Source organism: Danio rerio, chromosome 13 (genome assembly GCF_052040795.2).
Source record: "Danio rerio strain M-AB ecotype USA chromosome 13, GRCz13ab, whole genome shotgun sequence".
Taxonomy (NCBI): Eukaryota; Metazoa; Chordata; class Actinopteri; order Cypriniformes; family Danionidae; genus Danio; species Danio rerio.
This window is the reverse complement of record NC_141033.1, coordinates 10,160,680-10,180,969: the sequence shown is the minus strand read 5'-3', so window position 1 is coordinate 10,180,969 and position 20,290 is coordinate 10,160,680. Positions and strand designations below refer to the sequence as shown.

General features: G+C 37.8%; 1 protein-coding gene across 10 annotated transcripts in view; it reads right to left on the bottom strand.

Moving 5' to 3' along the window:
- Positions 1–5,189: 5,189 nt before the first annotated feature.
- Positions 5,190–20,290, bottom strand: part of srbd1 (S1 RNA binding domain 1) — a 160,556-nt gene continuing 145,455 nt past the window's right edge. For all 10 annotated transcript variants that reach the window (XM_087278833.1, XM_087278834.1, XM_087278827.1 and 7 more), the window contains 2 exons: positions 9,592–9,776; positions 5,190–5,779 (listed from right to left, as the gene is read on the bottom strand). In XM_087278833.1, coding sequence (XP_087134959.1) covers positions 5,487–5,779; positions 9,592–9,776 — 478 coding nt within the window. In that variant the 3' untranslated portion in view covers positions 5,190–5,486. The remainder of the gene's footprint in view (positions 5,780–9,591; positions 9,777–20,290) is intronic.

The window sequence follows — 20,290 nt, the reverse complement described above, 5'->3', positions numbered from 1 at the left end:
GTAGTTCTTTGATGAAAGTTGTTAAGGGAGTTAATAAAATTGGAAATCTCATTATTTTTAAACCTCATAGCTTGTCTAACGCACTACCTATGAATAAAGAGCAACATTCCATTTAGAAAGTTAGGGAGACCAGGATGTCAAGGGATGAACGTTGCTAAGTAGGCTATAGTGGATCACATGAGTGCAGCTACTGTACATGGAATTGAGTGAATTTAGTCTACTCACTCTGATGTTGCTCCAAACCAATGAAAACTGGTGGACTTTCAAGTTAGGCACAGAAATCTCTCGGATTTCATTAAAAATATCTTCATTGGGGTCGGAAAAATTACCAAAAATCTTTTGGTACAAAAAGTAAATGATGACAGAAAGTACGAGAAAATCACTATGTGATCCATGATCTGGTCTCTTTAAAGAAACATTCTATAATAAGCAATATTCTATGTCATTTAGTATATTCTGGAAAATGTTGCAATTATTAAAAACTTTATTCCCCTAGATTTAGAAATTTTATAGTTTGCTCTGGCACAATAACTGTGCTGAGGATAGCCCCTGTTAAACAAACCAAACTAGTTGTTTAAATGGCTATCAAATAATGTGTGGACGGCGAAGCAGTGGCACAGTAGGTAGTGCTGTCGCCTCACAGCAAGAAGGTCACTGTGCCGCTGGTTTGGACCTCAGCTCAGTTGGCATTTCTGTGTGGAGTTTGCATGTTCTCCCTGCGTTTGCGTGGGTTTCCTCCGGGTGCTCCGGTTTCCCCCACAGTCCAAAGACATACAGTACAGGTGAATTGGGTAGGCTAAATTATCCATAGTGTATGAGTGTGAGTGTGTGTGTGTGTGTGTGTGTGTGTGTGTGTGTGTGTGTGTGGATGTTTCCCAGAGATGGATTGTGGCTGGAAGGGCATCCGCTGTTTAAAAGCGTGCTAGATAAGTTTGCGGTTCATTGCGCTGTGGCGACCCCGGATTAATAAAGGGACTATGCCGACAAGAAAATGAATAAATGAATGTACGTGAGATTCTTATTAAGAAAACGGGAGCAGGGAGACTAAGGGGCCAATCACACTGAATGTGTTTTTTGCATTGAGAGGTGCCTTTTTTAACATTCTCTTTGTATTTCTTACATCAGTACAAATTATAACTTTTACATATGTGTACTTTTTTCCTTCTAAACACAAAATTGTAACATCATGTTACTATTATATGTATAAGAGAACTAAAAAATACCTTATCAGAGATCAAAGAACAATTTAACACATTGAATTAATGCAGTCTATGGCACCTTTAAATCCTTTTAAGTCATCCTGATTTCACTGAGGCACCTTGGTGGGTCCGGGACCTCCAGTTAGGACTCAGTTTTAGGGATTCATTCAAATAGTTAACAGCAATTGGCAATTCCAGAACTTTCCAGTGCTTGGTACAGTCATACTTTGCCCTGGGTTTTCGCATTCATCACTTCGTCATCTGCCAGTTTCATAACCCATTCTCAAATTATAATCACAGCCAAAATCACTGCATGGTCGGACCAGATGTTTAACTTACTGTGCATCCAATCCTTCTGCTTTCTTAATTCAGCTAATAAAAATACATGTAATGGGGAAAGATTTTTTTTTTTTCAACAAATAAAATGCAACACTGGCACAAATCAAGACACGGGTTAAGATTTGCAACTAATGAAATCCCCCCCAAAAAAGTGTGAATGGGATAAGAGTGTGCACACATTGGTTCAGAGTCAATGGTGTACAATAGTCAACGGTCAAAGATTGAGTCAACAGATAATAGTAAAAAGGAAAAGGCTGTAGTAAGCAGTTTTAGACTCATTAAAGCATAATTATTCAATAAAAATAATGTAAAACCCACCATACAGTGATGCTTCAACCCTTCCGAAGTTCTGATGAAACTTCTCTGTAATACAAAGCAACGTCGCCAATGCAAATATAACACACTCATTTGGAATTCGGTCCCAGTGGTTAGTTTTAAGTGCTCAGGGCACCTCAGGTTTCTTATTTATCCATTTTTTTAATTTGTGTCATATAAACACAAACAGATTAGATAATAGAGACGAGGGAGCGTGGGATTAATTTTGAAGTGGCTCATTAGCACGTGGCTAGTCTGGGATAATTAGGTTTCGTTTTTCCCCACGGCCTCTAGTCATATTGCAGTGTGGCAGCTGCTTTTACTCCCCCCCCTTCTCAGCCTGATAAGTGGCTGTCAATCAAACAGCCCTGAGATTGGTGGAGTAACATCTGTGACTGGTGTTTATGGGATAGCATCCAGTTGGAATTATGGTGTTTTGATCATAGGCCTTGAATATGCTCTCTTCACGCATCATTACTATTTTGTTCTGAAATATAGCTATGGTAAGAGTAGGTTGATTTTTTTTTGTATCATCATTATTATTATTATTATTAACATAGTAATGTTATCATTAACGACAGATACAGTTAAAGTCAGTATTATAAGCCCCTCTTTGAATTTTCTTTCTTTTTTAAATATTTCACAAATGATGGTTAACAGAGTAAGGATATTTTCACAGTATTTCTGATAATATTTTTTCTTCTGGAGAAAGTCTTATTTGTTTTATTAATTACTTTTTTTATAAACCATTTTAAGGTCATTATTATTAGCCCCTTTAAGCTATAAATTCGATAGTCTACAGAACAAACCATCGATATACAATAACTTACCTAATTACCCTATCCTGCCTAGTTAATCTAATTAACCCAGTTAAGCCTTTAAAAGTCTCTTTAAGCTGTATAGAAGTGTCTTGAAAAATATCTAGTCAGATATTCTTTACTGTCATCATGGCAAAGATAAAATAATTCAGTTATCAGAAATGAGTTATTAAAACTATTATGTTTAGAAATGTGTTGAATTTTTTTTCTTTTAAACAGACATGGGGGAAAAAAATAAACAGGGGGGCTAATAATTCTGAATTCAACCGCATATATTTAGATTCTTTAGTGTGTATACCACAAAGAGTTACGGTAAATCTTCAGAGAAAAAAAAGTTAAAATCAAACAAGAAGTGCTTTAGGAGTAATGTGTTGATGCTCTTTTTGTAAGGAATACATAAAGATAAACAGCAAAATTGTGTTTAAGGCAAAATTAACTCCAAGGCACTCGAAAAAAAAGTAAAATAATTGTTTTAAAAGCTATTCTTAACATGGCTATTCCTTTAAAACTGCACCTATTTGTTTCAGCACTTGCGTTCATCCATGCCTTCATTCATTCATCATGGTTATTTTCACTTTTTAGGCTTTTCAAGTTGCATTATGGGATCTTAATGTCTGCTCCAACAGCCTTTGATTTTGAGAAAATTGGCAAAGTAACCTTTATTGACATTTTTCTAAGCTCAAAGCTATATGTTGTCTGGGTTTGTCAAGGTAAAATATAGTATAATAATTGGTATACTTCATTCTGTTATTTTATTTTTATATACATTGGTATTAAATTTATTAATTCATTCATTTTCTTTTCGGCTTAGTCCCTTTCTACTAATCAGGGATCACCCCAGCGGAATGAACCGCCAACTTATCCAAAATATGTTTTACGCAGAGGATTCACTGGGAAACATCCATACACATTAATTCACACACGTACACTACGTGAAGTTTATGTATAAACTAATTTCGAGAAGATCACTTTCTTATGATTGCTAGCGGCTGGATCTGCATTATCCAATTTACAATGCTCCAATCAGACGACTCCTAAACTACTATAAATACCTTGGGTTTCATTCCACTGTTATCTTCGTGTTGAAGAGTCCCCTCTTCCACCCCTACTCCTCCTCCTTCCTAGATGGGTGACACGGTGGCCCAGTGCTTAGCACTGTTGCCTCACAGCAAGAATGTCTCTGGTTCCAGGCTTTACTAAACCAGCAAACATTTCTGTGTGGAGTTTGCACTTTCTCCCCGTTCTCACGTGGGTTTCCCCTGGGTTCTCCGGTTTCCTCCCACCGTCCAAAAACATGCAAATTAAGTTAATTGACTAATCCAAATCGGCACCATAGACATGCTTCTGGTACGTAGTTATCTCCAAAGAGCAATCACTTACTGTTCATTGGTTACTACAGCAGGGGAGTTCTCGAGATCTACCTGAGCTCAAACTCCCCTCCAGCCTTGCAACGGGAGGGAGCCCTGGGTTTGAGGATCTCATGAGCTCAGGGCTCTCTCCCGGGACAGCACGCCAAACAAGATTTATAATCAATCATCAGCTAAGTGTGAACTCTTGAAGGACAATTTAGCATGTCTTTAGCATGTCTTTGGACTTTCCTCCGGAGCACCCAGAGGAAAACCACACAAACACAGGGAGAACATGCTAACTCCACACAGAAATGCCAATTGACCCAGCTGAGGCTCGAACCAGTGACCTTCTCGCTGTGAGGTGCCCACTGCGCCACCATGCTGCCCTGTTATTGGATTTATTTATAGTAATTTTATTTATTGCACAATATAATATTCCCATAATGCAATTTGAAATTGTAAATAAATATAAATATTTGAGAATGCAAAGGCAATAATTTATTTAAAGAAACCAGGGCCGGGAACACTTCCAAAAAGACATTATAATTTGAACGGCATCTGCACTTATGTCAGTCTGTTTTTATTATTCCTGAGTTTCCCATAATCCTGGACCAGGCCGTATCCTGAGCAGCTGCTGTAGTGGTCATGGAGTAGTGGAGAGCATGAGACTGATTCCTGTAAGACCCCAGTGACAGACGAGCCTTTGCATTGATCCTGAAGGGCAAGCCTGTACACCAGCTGGTGACCTCTCCCACTTGCAGCCTCTCCACGATGGACGTCCAGCTATTTCCAACCTCCAGCGCCCAGACTCCAGCTCTGCACAAGAAGTTTGGGCAAAGGAAAAATGGTTGTGCCCAACCAAGCCAGGTTTCTCTCAAGGTTTTTTCCTTCACTTTCATCAATTAGAGAAGTTTGTTCCTCGCCGATGTCGCCACTGGCTTGCGTGGTTTGGGACTAGTGGAGCTGCACATCGATGGATTTGCTCTTCAATGTTTGGACTCCCAGCAGTGAATATTAAACCACACTGAACTGAACTAAACTGAACTTCAACACTGAAAACTGGACTGACACCGTTTCAATTTACTAGAACTTCTATGTTAAGCTGCTTTGACACAATTTACATTGCAAAAGCGCTACAAATAAAGATGAATTGAATTGGATCATCACCATTATAATTCTGTTATGTTTCATGAAACATAACATTTATTGAAGGTCTTGAAAACTACAGTAACAGCAGGTCAAAATAAATGAACAAAAACAGCATTTTTGGCACCAAATATAAAGAGAAATATGATATTAACCTACAATTACTTCTTACACACTGATCTTGTATTTGCATTAAAGTGTAAATAAAAAAATGTTTTAATTCAGCACATTCCACAGTCAAACACTGGAAAAGCATAATGTTCCATAAACAAATACAATATGTATGTAATAATAACTACATTTAAACCCTTAACTAACAGTTATCTAAGAACCCTAATGAGGTCCAGAGTGATCCGATTCCTCTGAATATCCACATTCATGACCCGTACCTCTACCCGCTCACCTGGACCGAGAGCTAGGCTTCTTCGTCTCTGGTCAACAGGAAGTTTCTCTGGAATGATGAAGCGTTTTGGAATCAGACCAGAACGTCCCACTCCAATGTCTACGAAGGCTCCAAATAATGCAGTGTTTGTAACACGGCCCGTCAGCACCATGCCATCATGCAGGTCATTCATGGACACAACTTCTCGCTTGAAGTCTGCCTGCTCAAAATCTTTTTAAACAAAAACAAAAGAAAAATAATTAGGGCAAAAGTGGTCTGGGAATAGTGTGTGGTCATCTAAAGCATTACTGTTTCCACCTGGTATCCACACGCATTCAATGGATAGCAAAAAATGATGCCAAACACGTCTTGCACCTTATTGCGCCAGGTATATGATAGGGCACTTCATATCTGTTTACCCTACAAAAGCAATCCAAATGAATGTATTTCAGAATATTGTATCAGTGTCATCCACTTGTGATCGGACTAAATAAAATGCATTTTAATACTTGCAAACGGGCCAAAAAACTCAAAGAAAGAAACAGAGAATGTTTCAACAGATTTTGTCTTTTCCAATGACTAAGACTTTGAGTCTTAAGCACCCTATTGCAAACTGATCCAAGAACTCCAAAGCTAGACATAAGAAACAAGCTCCGGCTAATAGTATAAAACAAATAGAATTACCAGGCCTCTCAAACCACTTCTTTCCAAGTCCATTTCGCCTGTGTTTTTGGGCGACTTTCTTTGGGAGGTGCTTTTTACATAAACATGGCCTCTCAGCAGGCTCTGCAGTCCAGGAAACATTCATCTCTGATTATTCTTATCCGGGACACCTTACCTAGTGCACCGCTCAAATGGCATTTATTTATACAGCTGGCCACAGAGCAGAGCCCGTCAGGCGTCCAATGAGAGGAAGTGAGCCTGCAGCCTTCTGATGAGAAAGCTAGTGTCCCATGTAGTGCACTAGACCAACGAGGTGACATCTTATCATATGAAGTATGCCACAAACATTGGTGCTAACCATCTCTCAATCCATTACAATTAAAAACAGATATGTGCTAATGTTTAGAGGCATCTGAGTAGTTGATTTCTAAAAGAAACTAAGTTACTCCTTCACCTGAGTATTCATTTAACACTGCCATCATCTTTCCAAGTACGGAAAAATAAATCCTGTGTTTAATGAACTCTGCTCTCAAACCCTGAAAACACGTCGGGACATTCATCTCAATTATAAACCTGTCACATTTAATGAAACTTAACATTTACTATCAACACCCGCAGAAGGAAAACAATGTCTTCTCGGATGTCTGAACTTAACATTAAAACCAGAAGAGGCGTTTGTTGTTTGGTCCTTTTTATTCGCTTTGAGAGTCACCAGGGGATTTTAGCAGAGGGATCAAGGCTGCTCTGCTTTCCTCTTTACGCAGCTTTCTCTCTCATTAATGATATATCTGTCGGCAGGTCTGCTTTAATAATGCGGGTCTTCCCCCAAATTACGCGGCAAGACTTCAAAAGCCTGGAGCGCCGCCCAGTCATCTCGCAGACAAGAGACGGACTCAGGGGAGACGGGAGCCCAATCGGGAGACGGGAGTGTGGAAAAGAGACTGAGATGCCAGCATTGTCTATGATCTGTGTAGCGGCCATGTTGAGAAAGTGCTTTGATACTTTGGTTTGTGTTGTCCTAAGCTTATTTCAAAAGCTTCATCTGTGTATAAACCTGAGGAACAGTTAACTTCCGTTATGAAATGTTCTCATGGGCTATGATACAAAGCAGAAAGTTCAAATTGATTGCCTTTTTTATATGTGTAGTAGCCACACAAAACTTCTTAAAAGGGTTCTATTATGCCCCACTGAGTGTACTGGAATAGGTTTAGATGTTTTATTTCTTAATAATTGTTTACATAATATACCTCTTAATATAATATAATCTCTTGTCAGTAGGGATGGGTATGCTTTGGGGTTATTTCGATATCGGTGCCTGAATCAATGAGCCACAAAATTAAGGTGGATGACTCTAGAAAAATCTTTTATTTGACAATATAATTAAAGTTTAAGGTATACATCAATTCATGTATTATGTATTTGAATTGAATTACATTGACATATTTCTTTTGATCATTTGTTTCTTAGCATGAATTTAAGATTTGCATTATGCAACCAACATTACATTAGCTTACTACTAAAGCTATCATCAAAATAAGGGAACACCTTTTTTCTAGGGCTGGGGCTTGGGTCTATGTTTACATGGACATCATATTTGCTTTAATATGAATAAGAAAATAATATGATTAAGATGTTTATATGAGCTGCTTTTTGAATGTTCCTTTCATGATCTCGTTTTACATGTTGAAGCACTGGTTAACATCATTGTATCACCGCACTATCCACGTTTCCTCCGGACTTTCATGCAATGCAATTTCGGGTGATACATTTTTTATTTTTATTTAACTGCAGTTTGCCACTTTCACTTTCATTCAGCAACATATTGTTCAAGCCTTTGACAAACTGAGCTATTGGATTTGTATGAGCTAAGGATTGGTGGAAGAATGTCGTTTTAATGGAATTTGATACCGCATGCTCAAAGTATTGTCTAAATCATATTTAAATCGCAGTGTTGGTGTCCATAAACGTAGTCCATGAAAGTGCCAGATGATGTTGCAAGCTGTCAAAGACAGCTTTAAGTTGATTCGATGTGCCCTCAAATGTTTTATTAAGTTTGACGTGTTTCCCCCCTGCATGCAACTTTTGTAAAGTGTCTGCTTCACGTTGCTGTGTCATGATCCTTGCTTATAAAATACAGCCATACTTTAGAAGGTAGGTTTTAAGGTTAAGCAAATTTGATGAATGCGATCATGCGTGTTGATGAATCTGAAGTGAGTCGCTCACTGGATGCGCTGTACTGCGACCGTTGTCTACGTGCGTGCATTTCCTAAGCAACAAGAACAAATGTCTAACATCGCCAATGGTGTCTCTATCCCTCAAAGTTGTTTAGTACTAAATGTTTAGAGATGGTGCGTACCTACTGTATATGCGCCTTTGACGTACCGCTTGATGCTTCTTACGTCCTTGTCGCAGCACCAGTGGCAAGAAATTAATATGCTGATTTGGTCCGCTACATACTGTTGGTACTGGTGCCACTATGGAACCGGTTTTCAGTGCCCAACCCGACTTGTCGCAGTTCAAGCTCTTTATTTAGTTCTGTTTTGATGAGACCTCTCCCACCAAAATATGAAATGTGCTCTAAATGAACCATTTTGAGTATGTCTTGGAAAAGTTTCACCTGCTTAGTTGTAAATATTATCAATGGCGCCAATTTTGAATTTTCATTTCAGAACCGGACAATATCATACTTAAACATTGATGTTAAATGACATTTTAGATGGGAATACATTTTTTATCCAATACAATAACTGCCTCAAAACTTATACGCTAGAAGATAAGCATTCGATAAATGTTAGGGTTGTAATTTTCAGGAAAAGCGTTAAAATTTATTAAACACTGCTTTTTACATTTTTGGATTTTTAATGTCTTTGGAAGGCTAAAGAAACAATTGGAACTAGAGTGGGAAAAAACTGCTCTTTGACATGACGACAACTCACGCTTTCTCTAGGGCAGTTAAACCAGTCCTCATTATGATTGTTGCATATTTTGCAGATGGCAAATTCGTGTGATCTTCTCTCTCTGGTGGAATGCAATAAGAGACATTTCTCTTTTCGATATAAAACACTTTAGTTTTCCATTTTGCTGTTTAAACTAAACTGTTAGATATCTAAATAAAATAATCTTTCCAACAAATCAGCTGTTTGCTAAAACATGAATGCACAGCACAAAATCAAAGGGCCTTAATTCATGAAACTTTTAAGACTTTTCTTAGATAACTGGCTTTCCAAAAATTTCAAAGAATCAGAACAGGTACATGAACCATTTACATAGAAACGAAGTCACTCTGCTTGTGTTTCACGTATGAAGCCCTTTGAACAATGCAACTGCTTTTAAACATAAAAAATGTAAACAGTTTGGGTAAGTCACAGGTTAATTCTTACTTTGACGAATATCAAATCCAGGTGGCTGAGTGAGTCCGTCCACAATGAGCTGTAGAGTTTCAGGTGTAGTGTTCAGAGATTTGGCCAAGACATCCAGACCACTGCTCCTCACACTGCTCTCAATGCTCTGCCTGAGCACAGAACTGCCCATCTGATCCAAACTGCCCCCTATTTGAGTCAAGAACCTGTATGAAGAGAGAAGAATTGAAAATTATAGTCCTGACAAGTGACAAAACAGTATTTTATCAGCTTTCTTAGAGCAGTTCTTGACACCTGAATCACACATGACCTTCCCAACATGTATACAGCACAAGAGAAGTTGTAAACTAGAGTTGGACAAAGCAAGCATTTATTTAAAATGTAATTTTTTTCCTTAAAAAAGAAGATCATTATTTGTCAGCTAAGATGTGTAAATTACATTAAGGCTAAATATGCATTTTGGACCCTCAAAAATGGTCTATGTTGAGCCACATTTGTGCAGTTTGAAATCCTGAATTGTTTTCCCCCTTTGTCTACAACAAAAGCCAGATAGAAACTAAAAGGACTGGAAAATAACTGGCTTACTACCCCTTTAATTTGCCAGTCCTTTAGCACCTTGACCTTCTTTGCTTCCAGGAACTTTGATATGGAGGCTGAAGTATGAGAAGGAGTGCTATCCTGCTGAAGAATTTGCCCTCTCTTGTGGTTTTATTGTAATAGGCAGCACAAATGTCCTGAAACCTCAGGCTATTGATGTTGCCATCCAATCTGCAGATCTCTTGCACGCCCCCATACTGAATGTAGCCCCAAACCATGATTTTTCCTTCACCAAACTTGACTGATTCCTGTGAGAATCTCTTCCAATAGGTCTTCTGCAGTATTCATGATGCTTGTGATGCAGTTCAACAGATGATTCATTGGAAAAATCTGCCTTCTGCCACTTTTCCAAATGATCAACTAGAAGTTAAGTTATTACTTTTTGCTCTTAACACTAACATCAACAACAAGATATAGGATATTACACCCAAAATTTTAATTATGTCATCATTTACTCGCCCACCCCTTGTTTCAAACCTACTTAAGTTTCATTCCACCCAAATAATATATATACTGAATACGTTGGAAACCAGCAGCCATTGACATATATTGCAATTTTTTTATTTTTTCATTCCAATGGCTTCCAATTCAATTGTCAATTGCTTCTGGTACTCCAACCATTTTCATAATACCTCATAATGTGAATTTTCATAATGTGAAAAAAAATTGTTAAGAAGCACTTGAGTGAGAATAAATTGAGAATAAAATTTAATTAAATTAATTTTTGTGTGAAATAACCCTTTAAGCACATTTCATCAAATTCTTCTCTAAATGTAAAAACAAAAACAAAGTCCACCCAGAAACACACATACAGAACTGTACGCAGACACACACTTGACTGAGATGCTGTGGCAAGACAGTGAGGTTTTTTTGAGGTCCATGGGAGGCGGTGTCTTAATGAATGGCTTTTTAATAGCTCTTTTCAGAGCCCAGCGCACGTGGAGGAACTCCCCCGACACCAGCGTGGAGCCTGAAGGCCGACACACAGAGCAAAGACTGCAAGAGGAGGTAGATAGAGGAGGGGAGGTGAGACTAATTACACCCTAAATCTTGATTTCTAGAGTCCCAGAGATGAAAACTTTGTCTCCCTCCATAAATCTAAGCGCCTTGTGAGCCCTATACATTAAAGAATAAGGTGAGTAGCTGGGGTTTGAGCAGTGAAGCAGTAACACAGACCAAACAGCCAGTAAAAAAAAAGAACCAGACATGGCCTATTACTTGGCACAACCCATAATCTCTGGCTCAGGATAAGTCTATATATTCATGATCTGATCACGAACTGTAATGCTGAGACATGGCTTAAACTTCAGACTGTGCTGCACAGAAGGTCACTTAAGGTCATTTGCTGCAAACTGAAATACAGCATTACAACATAAAGCATGGGCCATCTTAAAGCACACGTAAGTGCAATAAAATTACTATTTAAATACAAACATATGTTAAATATGAACATAAATGCCTATAGGTGACTTTTCCAAATTCTATAGGTAGCCAAAAAAGGAGCTGTTTTAGCTTTGATTATTTTTTTTTTTAAATCTATAAAAACTTTTCATTCTGATACAGGCACTTCATTTTAAATTACACATCATTTCTAAAATCCTGCAACACAATAGCAACTACTGTAACTAAAATGTCCAATAAAAAAAGATGGTTTTGAAATGAATTTTGTTTTTGTCCGTTTAAAAAAAAAAACATGCATATTTCTACATGAAAGACCATGATATGCCATCATAATAACTTAAATAATGACACGGCTGTCTAGAAAACTCTCAGTCAGTCACAACATTCCAAGGAATGTTATTCCAAGATAACAACCACAAAATAACAGAGACTCATCCAGGAGCCTAAATCATCTTGACTGTCAGTGAATACATTCAAATCCATATACTTGCATCTACATTCATATGCATCTGCTTGTCTGTCACTGCGGTTTTTGACGTTGTTCTACTGTTTGACAGTGTCTTGTGACTAAGTAATACTTTGCTGTACATCAGGCTTCCAATAACCTCCGGGATTTACTCTGCAATAACAACCTCATAAATGTACTTTATACCAAACTGAATATTATTGCATCACACACTTTCCACAAAAGAGCATGGTGAGTCTGTATAAATAATGTAATGACATTTGCATCTAGCAGAGTTAAAGATGGATATTTTTTTTAAGGTTTAGGGTCAATAAATATGTTAAAAATTCAAGGTTTAAGGTCATCGTTTTATAGGTCTATTAATGATGTTGACCTCTATATAGGTCAAATGCATTACCATAAGTAAATTTGAACTAACACCAGTGAAACACCCTCTGGCTCCGTCTGCTAGCTCCATAAGCCACTCCCCTCTCTCGTTATTGGTCGACCTTAAAGTATTAACAAACATTTGAATGGAATGCTCTACAGTAATTGTTGTAAATGTTCTACCATGCTCTGAATGTTTTGGTAGTTTATATTTTGGGGTGAGCTAGGCCAAGAAATGGCTTGCTTTAAATGTAAATACAGCCAGTACATAATTTCTTATATTGTACTATATGCCTGAATAAAAGAGTGCTTTATCATCTACAAACACACACACACAGAGGCATATGTCCTGCAAGAAGCCTGTAGGGGGCCAGTATAGCCAGCCAGAGGTGGAATGCAGTGGTCGTGGGCATTACAGGAATGTGAGTTTTGGCAAAGCTGCTGAGCCAGTGTGCTGATGGATGACCAGCACTGTGCCAGCCTGACGCCAGTGCAGCTGTCCTCGCTGTGACTGACGGGGCAGGTGGGCTCGAGCCCCACCCACTTCCTGCTGCAGACAGGGAGCTTGACAGACACAGTGACAGGCAAATCTGCTCACACTCGTGTTTTTGAAAGTAGAGAGACAAATTCGCACTGTCCAAGCTCATGTACAGCACTAATACATTATACAGGTCATTATTTGGTTGCAAGCCGTATGTCTAAATAAGTGTATGCTTGACAGGAAGGATGTTGGTACGGTGTAATTTTAAACTGTGTCCGCACATTAACAAGATAAAAAGAGATAAGATTAGCAAATCTATACATAAAATAATACAAAACAATGAAATTCATTTGAAAAATCTAAAGATTATATAAATTTAAGATAAAAAAAAACCAATAAGATAAAATAAAACAAATAAAATAAACTAAGATAAAACAAATCAAATCAAGAACTATAAAATGAAATAAAATCATCTATACAAGGCAGTATAATATACAGTGCTAAGCATAACTGAGTACAACCCTCAAAGATCTCTCTTTTAAATGAAGATTTTCTATAGGACGCTTTACAATAATATATCTGTGCATTAGATTAGTCACCAAAGTCCAAAAATCCAAAAGTCCAAAAATTATTACACCCAAGTTAATATGTTGGGGCAAATATTAAATACAAATGTATTAAATAGGACAAATCAAGACAAATATAAAAATATATTAAATTTAGTTGAAATGTCATAGTTTGCATTTCATTTGTTTGCAATAACTAATTTGAATTTAAATATCTTTCTTTTCCTAAAGATGTTCAGTGACCAAATTCTTATTCATTCATTCACATTCTCTTCGGCTTAGTCCCTTTATTAATTAGTGGTTGCCACAGTGGAATGAACCACCAACTTATACAGTATTTGTTTTACATAGCCATGCCCTTCCAGTTACAACCCAACACTGGGAAACACCCATACACTCTTGCATTCACACACATACACAACAGGGACACGGGGAGAACATGCAAACTCCACACAGAAATGCCAACTGACCCAGTCGGGGCTGAAACCAGCAACCTTCTTACTGTGAGGCAACATTTGATACAGTTTTATAAAGAGTTTTAACAAACAGCATTACTATACAAGATTTTTATATTCTCAGAAGAAAGTATGAATTTATGTTACATGTTTGTGTAAAACATTTTTGTTTCAAAAACATGATTCATCAGTAACTTTCACACTAAAAATTTATAGAAGTTTACAATACAATGCTAACATACACTCGCCAGCCACTTTATTAGGTACAGCTTACCAGTACCAGGTTTACCACTTTTTTCTTTCAGAACTGCCTTAATATTTCGTGCAAGGTACTGCAAGGTAATATTGAACAAGGTACTGGAAATATTGGTAATAATGGGCCCAAAGTGTGCCAAGAAAATATCCCACACACCATTACACTACCACCACTAGCCTGAACTGTTGATACACGGCAGGATGGATCCATGCTTTTATGTTGTTGACACCAAATTCTTACCCTACTATCTGAATATCACAGCAGAAATTGAGACTCATCAGACCAGACAACGTTTTTCTAATCTTCTATTGTTGAGCCTAATCTCAATTTTTTTGAGCCTGTGCTAATTGTAGCCTCAGTTTCCTGATCTTAGCTGAAAGGAGTAGCACTCGGTGTGGTCTTCTGTTGCTGTAGCCCATCTGCCTCAAGGTTGAACGTGTTCAGAGATGCTCTTCTGCATACCTCGGTTGTAACGAGTGATTATTTGAGTTACTGTTGCCTTTCTATCAGCTCGAACCAGTCTGGTCATTCTCCTCTGACCTCTGGAATCAACAAAGCATTTGCATCCACAGAAGGGCTGGTCATTTGATATTTTCTTCTTTTCGAACCATTCTCTGTAAACCCTAGAGATGGTTGTGCGAGACCAGTGTGTGTACTCAGACCAGCCCATCTGGCACCAACAACCATGCCACGTTCAAAGTCACTTAAATCACCTTTCTTACTCATTCTGATGCTCAGCTTGAACTGCAGCAGATCGTCTTGACCAAGTCTACATGTCTAAATGCATTGAGTTGCTGCCATGTGATTGGCTGATTGGAAATTTTATCAACAAGCATTTGGACAGGTGTACTTAATAAAGTGGCCGGTGTGTGTACCGTATGCTCTGATTCACTTTACAAACATGCTTAGATTCCATTTTATACACAGACATTTAATATTTATACTTTATATCTCATCATAAAAATAAGGTTTGTATAGATCACATAAGCATTTGAGACCGAAAAAATAGGATGGTGTGGGTGGTTGCTATGGTGTTGCTTTGTGGTTACTAGGATGCTACAAGTAGTTGTTAGGGAATTTCTACAAAATGCAGTTGCAAGGTGGGTAGTTTCTTGATGTTTTTTGAGTCAAAAATATATTATACTGTAATCTTATTTTCATCCACAAGAAAAAATCTAAAGTTTAACCGCTTGAAAATCACAACACAATTTTCACAAAAAGTAGGTTAGAAAACAACACAAAGGGTATGGAATGAGTTACTGTATGAACCAAAGTATAAAAACAATTCCAGGGCCTAGAGACTGCTGGTGACAGACTTTCAGTTTCGACCTGTGAACACACAGAAGTCTAATGTCAAGAGCAGCTCTTAATGCTCACTTCGAAACATCTAACGGTTCTGGAGCAGAACTAGATCTAGTGCAACAGAAAATAATTGTAGACTCCATTCGCCCTTTGAGTTATGAGGTGATGAAAATGCAAAGAGTAACAGACATGCAAGCACACACTGTGGATGAATTCCAGCTTGTCTCTCAAGAAAAAGTTCTGATAAAAAAACGACAGAACAGAGTCATTCAAGGGACATAAAGTTCTGCAGCCTCCAGAGCAGCAAAAGCGCTAGTCAAACCTGCTGCCATATATATATATATATATATATATATATATATATATATATATATATATATATATATATATATATATATATATATATATATATATATATATATATATATAGAGCAATATATATATAAAGCTATATATATATATATAGAGCAATCTCAGTTCACACTATACAGGCTAAAATGCATGATACATGTTCATTCATGCTCACTGGGCATGCGCATACTGTATTTCGCCAGCATCAGTACTTGCAGGCTACTGGTTGTATAATGGTCAAATAAGAGGGGCTTGGCAAATCAGGGAACGATATACAATAGTCAATAAAAGCAGCAAAAGAGTGACTGTGGATTGCTGCTTCTTCATTTTCAAAAGTATGCATTTCAATCTATACTGAAACCAAACACCAGGGTTTCCAAAAGAAAACAGAGTCTTCTGCATTTTCAAAATTGCCCATTTTTTGTGGGTGAAAGATGTCGGAGTACTGTTGACATCAGGCATACCTGTCATTACAACCTACATGCACTAAAACAAACTCAACTGCACCTAAATTTCAGAGAACCCACATAGACACAAGTTTGGAGATGGTGTATTTTATGAAGTCTCTTACATTCTCCAAGGCTGCATTCATTTAAAAATTAATGCTAAAAAAAAATTGTAAAATGTTTAACAGCAAAAAATTCCAAATTCTAACATTACTGGTAAGATCATGTAATAATAATAATAATAATAATAATAATAATAATAATATGAAACATTTATTTTTTTATTTTAAAAATGAATAAACAAATGTGTGTAAAACTTTATTAAAATAAATACAATACTTTTCATCATTCACAATTTATTATTTAGAAAATATTTGGACATTCTCTGTTTTCTGAATGATTTAATGCAAATAAATAATAATAATTCTATAAAAAATGTCTAAATATTTTCTAAATACTAAAAAAAGTGTGAACCAACAGTTTAATATTTAAGATAAAAACACTACACTGTACACTGTTTAAAATCCATATTAACACTAAATAACAGATTTAATCAGTTAACAAACTAACAACAAACAATCCTTTTTACTAAACTAGGTTAAATTACAAATATATAAATGTTTAGCTTGATCATTTCATATTTGTTCATGTTTAAGTGAATACAATCTTATTGTAAAGTGTTACCAAATTAACAATTCAAACATAGACAAATTAACAAAGCACTGTTTATTAAACTGTAACTAAAACTAAAAAACAAACTAGCCCTAACAAATCGTCCGAAAAACACTATTCCCACTTTTGCTCACCACATGCCGAACGTTAAAAAAACATGCATAAAACCAGAACCAAATTGCCAGTGGAAAATTAATTGAGAATTCAGACCCAAGCCTAGTGTTCTGACAACACCTGCTTGTAAAAATGACATTCGCACATATACCTGTGCCCAGTACTTCACCAGTTTCAACAAATTACTCAACCACCCAAACAGCCAAGAGCAAGTACCCATCCTGCTGCAGCAATTCTTCACAGATTTTCATGATGTTGGTCAGGGACGCCGTGTTTCCCCTCCAGCTGTCCCTCTGGAGCGTCAGAATTGGCACCGGGACAGAATGGAGAGAGAGAGGAGTGATTTATGAAGAGCTACAGTGTGGCGGGCGATCGGCCCAATGGCTCATGTTTCTAGAGGGGGTCTCAGCTGGGCTTATGTTTCCCTCTGGTGTGTTAGTGTTTAGGGGGTACCAGGGCTGCTGCTCTTTTGGATCCAGGAGAGCAGAGTGGACTTTATCCTCTGGTCGTAATGAGAAGCAGCTCTGCCGAAGAGCATTATGGAACCGTAAGCTACTGGGTGGGCCTGAAGATAGAGGTTATCCAGACACAATGAGGCTGTTTTTAGTGTGTGGTCCCCTTAAGCAGTAACCCTGAAGTTAATTCGTTATCATCAGTGAATGCAAGATATTCGATAGCAAGCCTCCGATGATTCTGTAATTGAGAAAAATGAGGTACTAATAGGGAACTGAAGATGATGGAGAGGTGTTCAGTTTTTCAGACTCAATTTGGCAATGCTCATTGTGAGTTGGATGATTGGCTGTCTGGTTGGTTGGCTAGTTAGCTGGTTGGTCGGTGAGTTGGTTGGTTGGTTGGTTGGCTGGCTGTCTGGCTGGTTGGCTGGCTGTCTGGCTGGTTGGCTGGCTGGCTGGCTGGTTAGTTGGCTGGCTGGCTGGCTGGCTGGCTGGTTGGTTTGTTGGTTGGCTGGCTAATTTGTTGGCTGGCTGGCTGGCTGGCTGGCTGGCTGGCTGGCTGGCTGGCTGGCTGGCTGGCTGGCTGGCTGGCTGGCTGGCTGGCTGGCTGGCTGGCTGGCTGGCTGGCTGGTTGGTTGGTTGGTTGGCTGGTTTGTTGGTTGGTTGGCTGGTTTGTTGGTTGGTTGGTTGATTGGCTGGTTGGTTGGTTGGTTGGTTGGTTGATTGGCTGGCTGGCTGGTTGGTTGGTTGGTTGGCTGGCTGGCTGGTTGGCTAGGAGATTGGTTGATTGACTGGCTGGCTGGCTGGCTGGTCGGTCGGTCGGTTAGTAGTTTGGTAGGTTGGCTGGCTGGCTGGTTGGTTGATTGGCTGGCTGTCTGGCTGGTAGATCGGTGGGTTGGTAGTTTGGTAGGTTGGCTGGCTAGCTGGCTGGTTGGTTGGTTGGTTGGTTGAAGACAATAATATGTGCTTTAATTCAAGCATGAATGATAAAAGTCATGATTCATTTTATAGCACCTACTTTAATTTAAAATCATTATTTCTTAGTTGTCACAAAAAGCTATAATAGGATGGGTTTCTTTATTCATGATTCTGAAGGCTGACAGTAGGATTAAAATAATTTGTCTATATTGCAGACAATTAAATATTTTAAACAGAAATGATTTTTGATGTAGAACAGTCACAGTATAACATGATTGAAATAATGCAGTTCGCAATGAGTTGCTGTGATGTAAACATAAGGCCCTATTTCAGTTCTACTCCTTTCTTCTATTCCACCGTTTCATAGGTTTACTGAGAAGGGTATAGCTGTCCCGATTCTCTTTTAGCTTGAGACGTAGGGGTAGGGGAAAATACCATGTAGCCCTTAAAAAATAAAATAATCAGGACCACATTACAAATGAAGGGGTGTGCAAAATTTTCAGAACAAACCAGCTTCTGCAGCAACATAGCTGCCCGAGTGAGCAAGGAGACCCACAAATGTAAAATAAGAATTTTTACTACAAACACGCATCTGTTTCATTATATTCATAATGGCGTTCATGCATTACAGTGCTTCAATAAATAAAAAAGGAAGGTAAATTTGCAAACAATAGTTCCTTATAGTTACTGCTTACGCAATACAGTAGATCTACTTATTATCAATTCTGATAACCAATGACTTGCCAAAAGCTTGTCAGGCAAGTCTAGCAGTGAATTTGCTCTTTAACAACATGTCTGGTATAACATGAATGTTTTTTTTCTTTTGGCTACATCCATGAATTTGAGTAGTGTAAATACATTGTACAGTTTTGTGTTTTTTTGCAATATGAACCACCAGTCATATGTTGTAAATGACACAGGGACGCCCGAGGAAATAGAGAGCATGTATGATTTCAAGCTGAAAACAAACAACATTGTTTAAGTTTAAATACAGCAAAAAACAACTTTCAGAGTAAGTAATCTGTTAAACGTTACTGAGCTTGGGCCTTCTGTAATGACTACTGCAGACAACATCTCATATGACCGATGAGCTAGTGACGACATATGTGGGCTTAGCAGTGGTGTCTCATTTCTTAGGAGAATATTTTTTATCACCCTTCACACTTTGTTTCAAGTGCCAAGGGGAAGGCATATGCATAGGGCTATTAAAAAAAAGTTCAGCTTGGGCCTAATTCAGCTATTCAGGATGCAGTAAAATATTATAGAATACACAAGATATGTCACTCGTATAGTTTTGAATGGGAAAAAGAATAACTGTCAATATGGCGAATAAAGCCACACATTATACTATATAAGCCAATCATCGATCGCTAAGACTGATGATTCTCCTGGAAAGGAGATGTAGCATTATGTTATCTCAGGCTATTTATTTATGAGAGCAAAATAAAATAGTGTGAAATTAAATTATGAATTTTTATTGCAATATTAATAAAAATTAACAATTAAAATAGCAGCTATTAATAGGTATATGAATATTATTAATAACATTTAACTATCATACATAAACATAATTTCTGTCTGGGTACATGTCTGGCTGATTTCCATCAGCTGTGCATACGTGACAAGGACTCATGTTTCCACACTCTTTATGACATCATGAAGCTGTCTTTATGACATCATGATGTTCTGTCACTATGGTAACACTTTACTTGAAGGATGTTCATAAGACCTTTATCATCATAATATGACACATTATAAATCTGAAAGATATTTTAAGCATGCTTATGACTCAGTTGTCATTTTAAATGCAAAGAAGACATTGTTTGAGATGCTTTTGTTATGACAGCTTGACATAAATACACCACAACCTGTCTTTA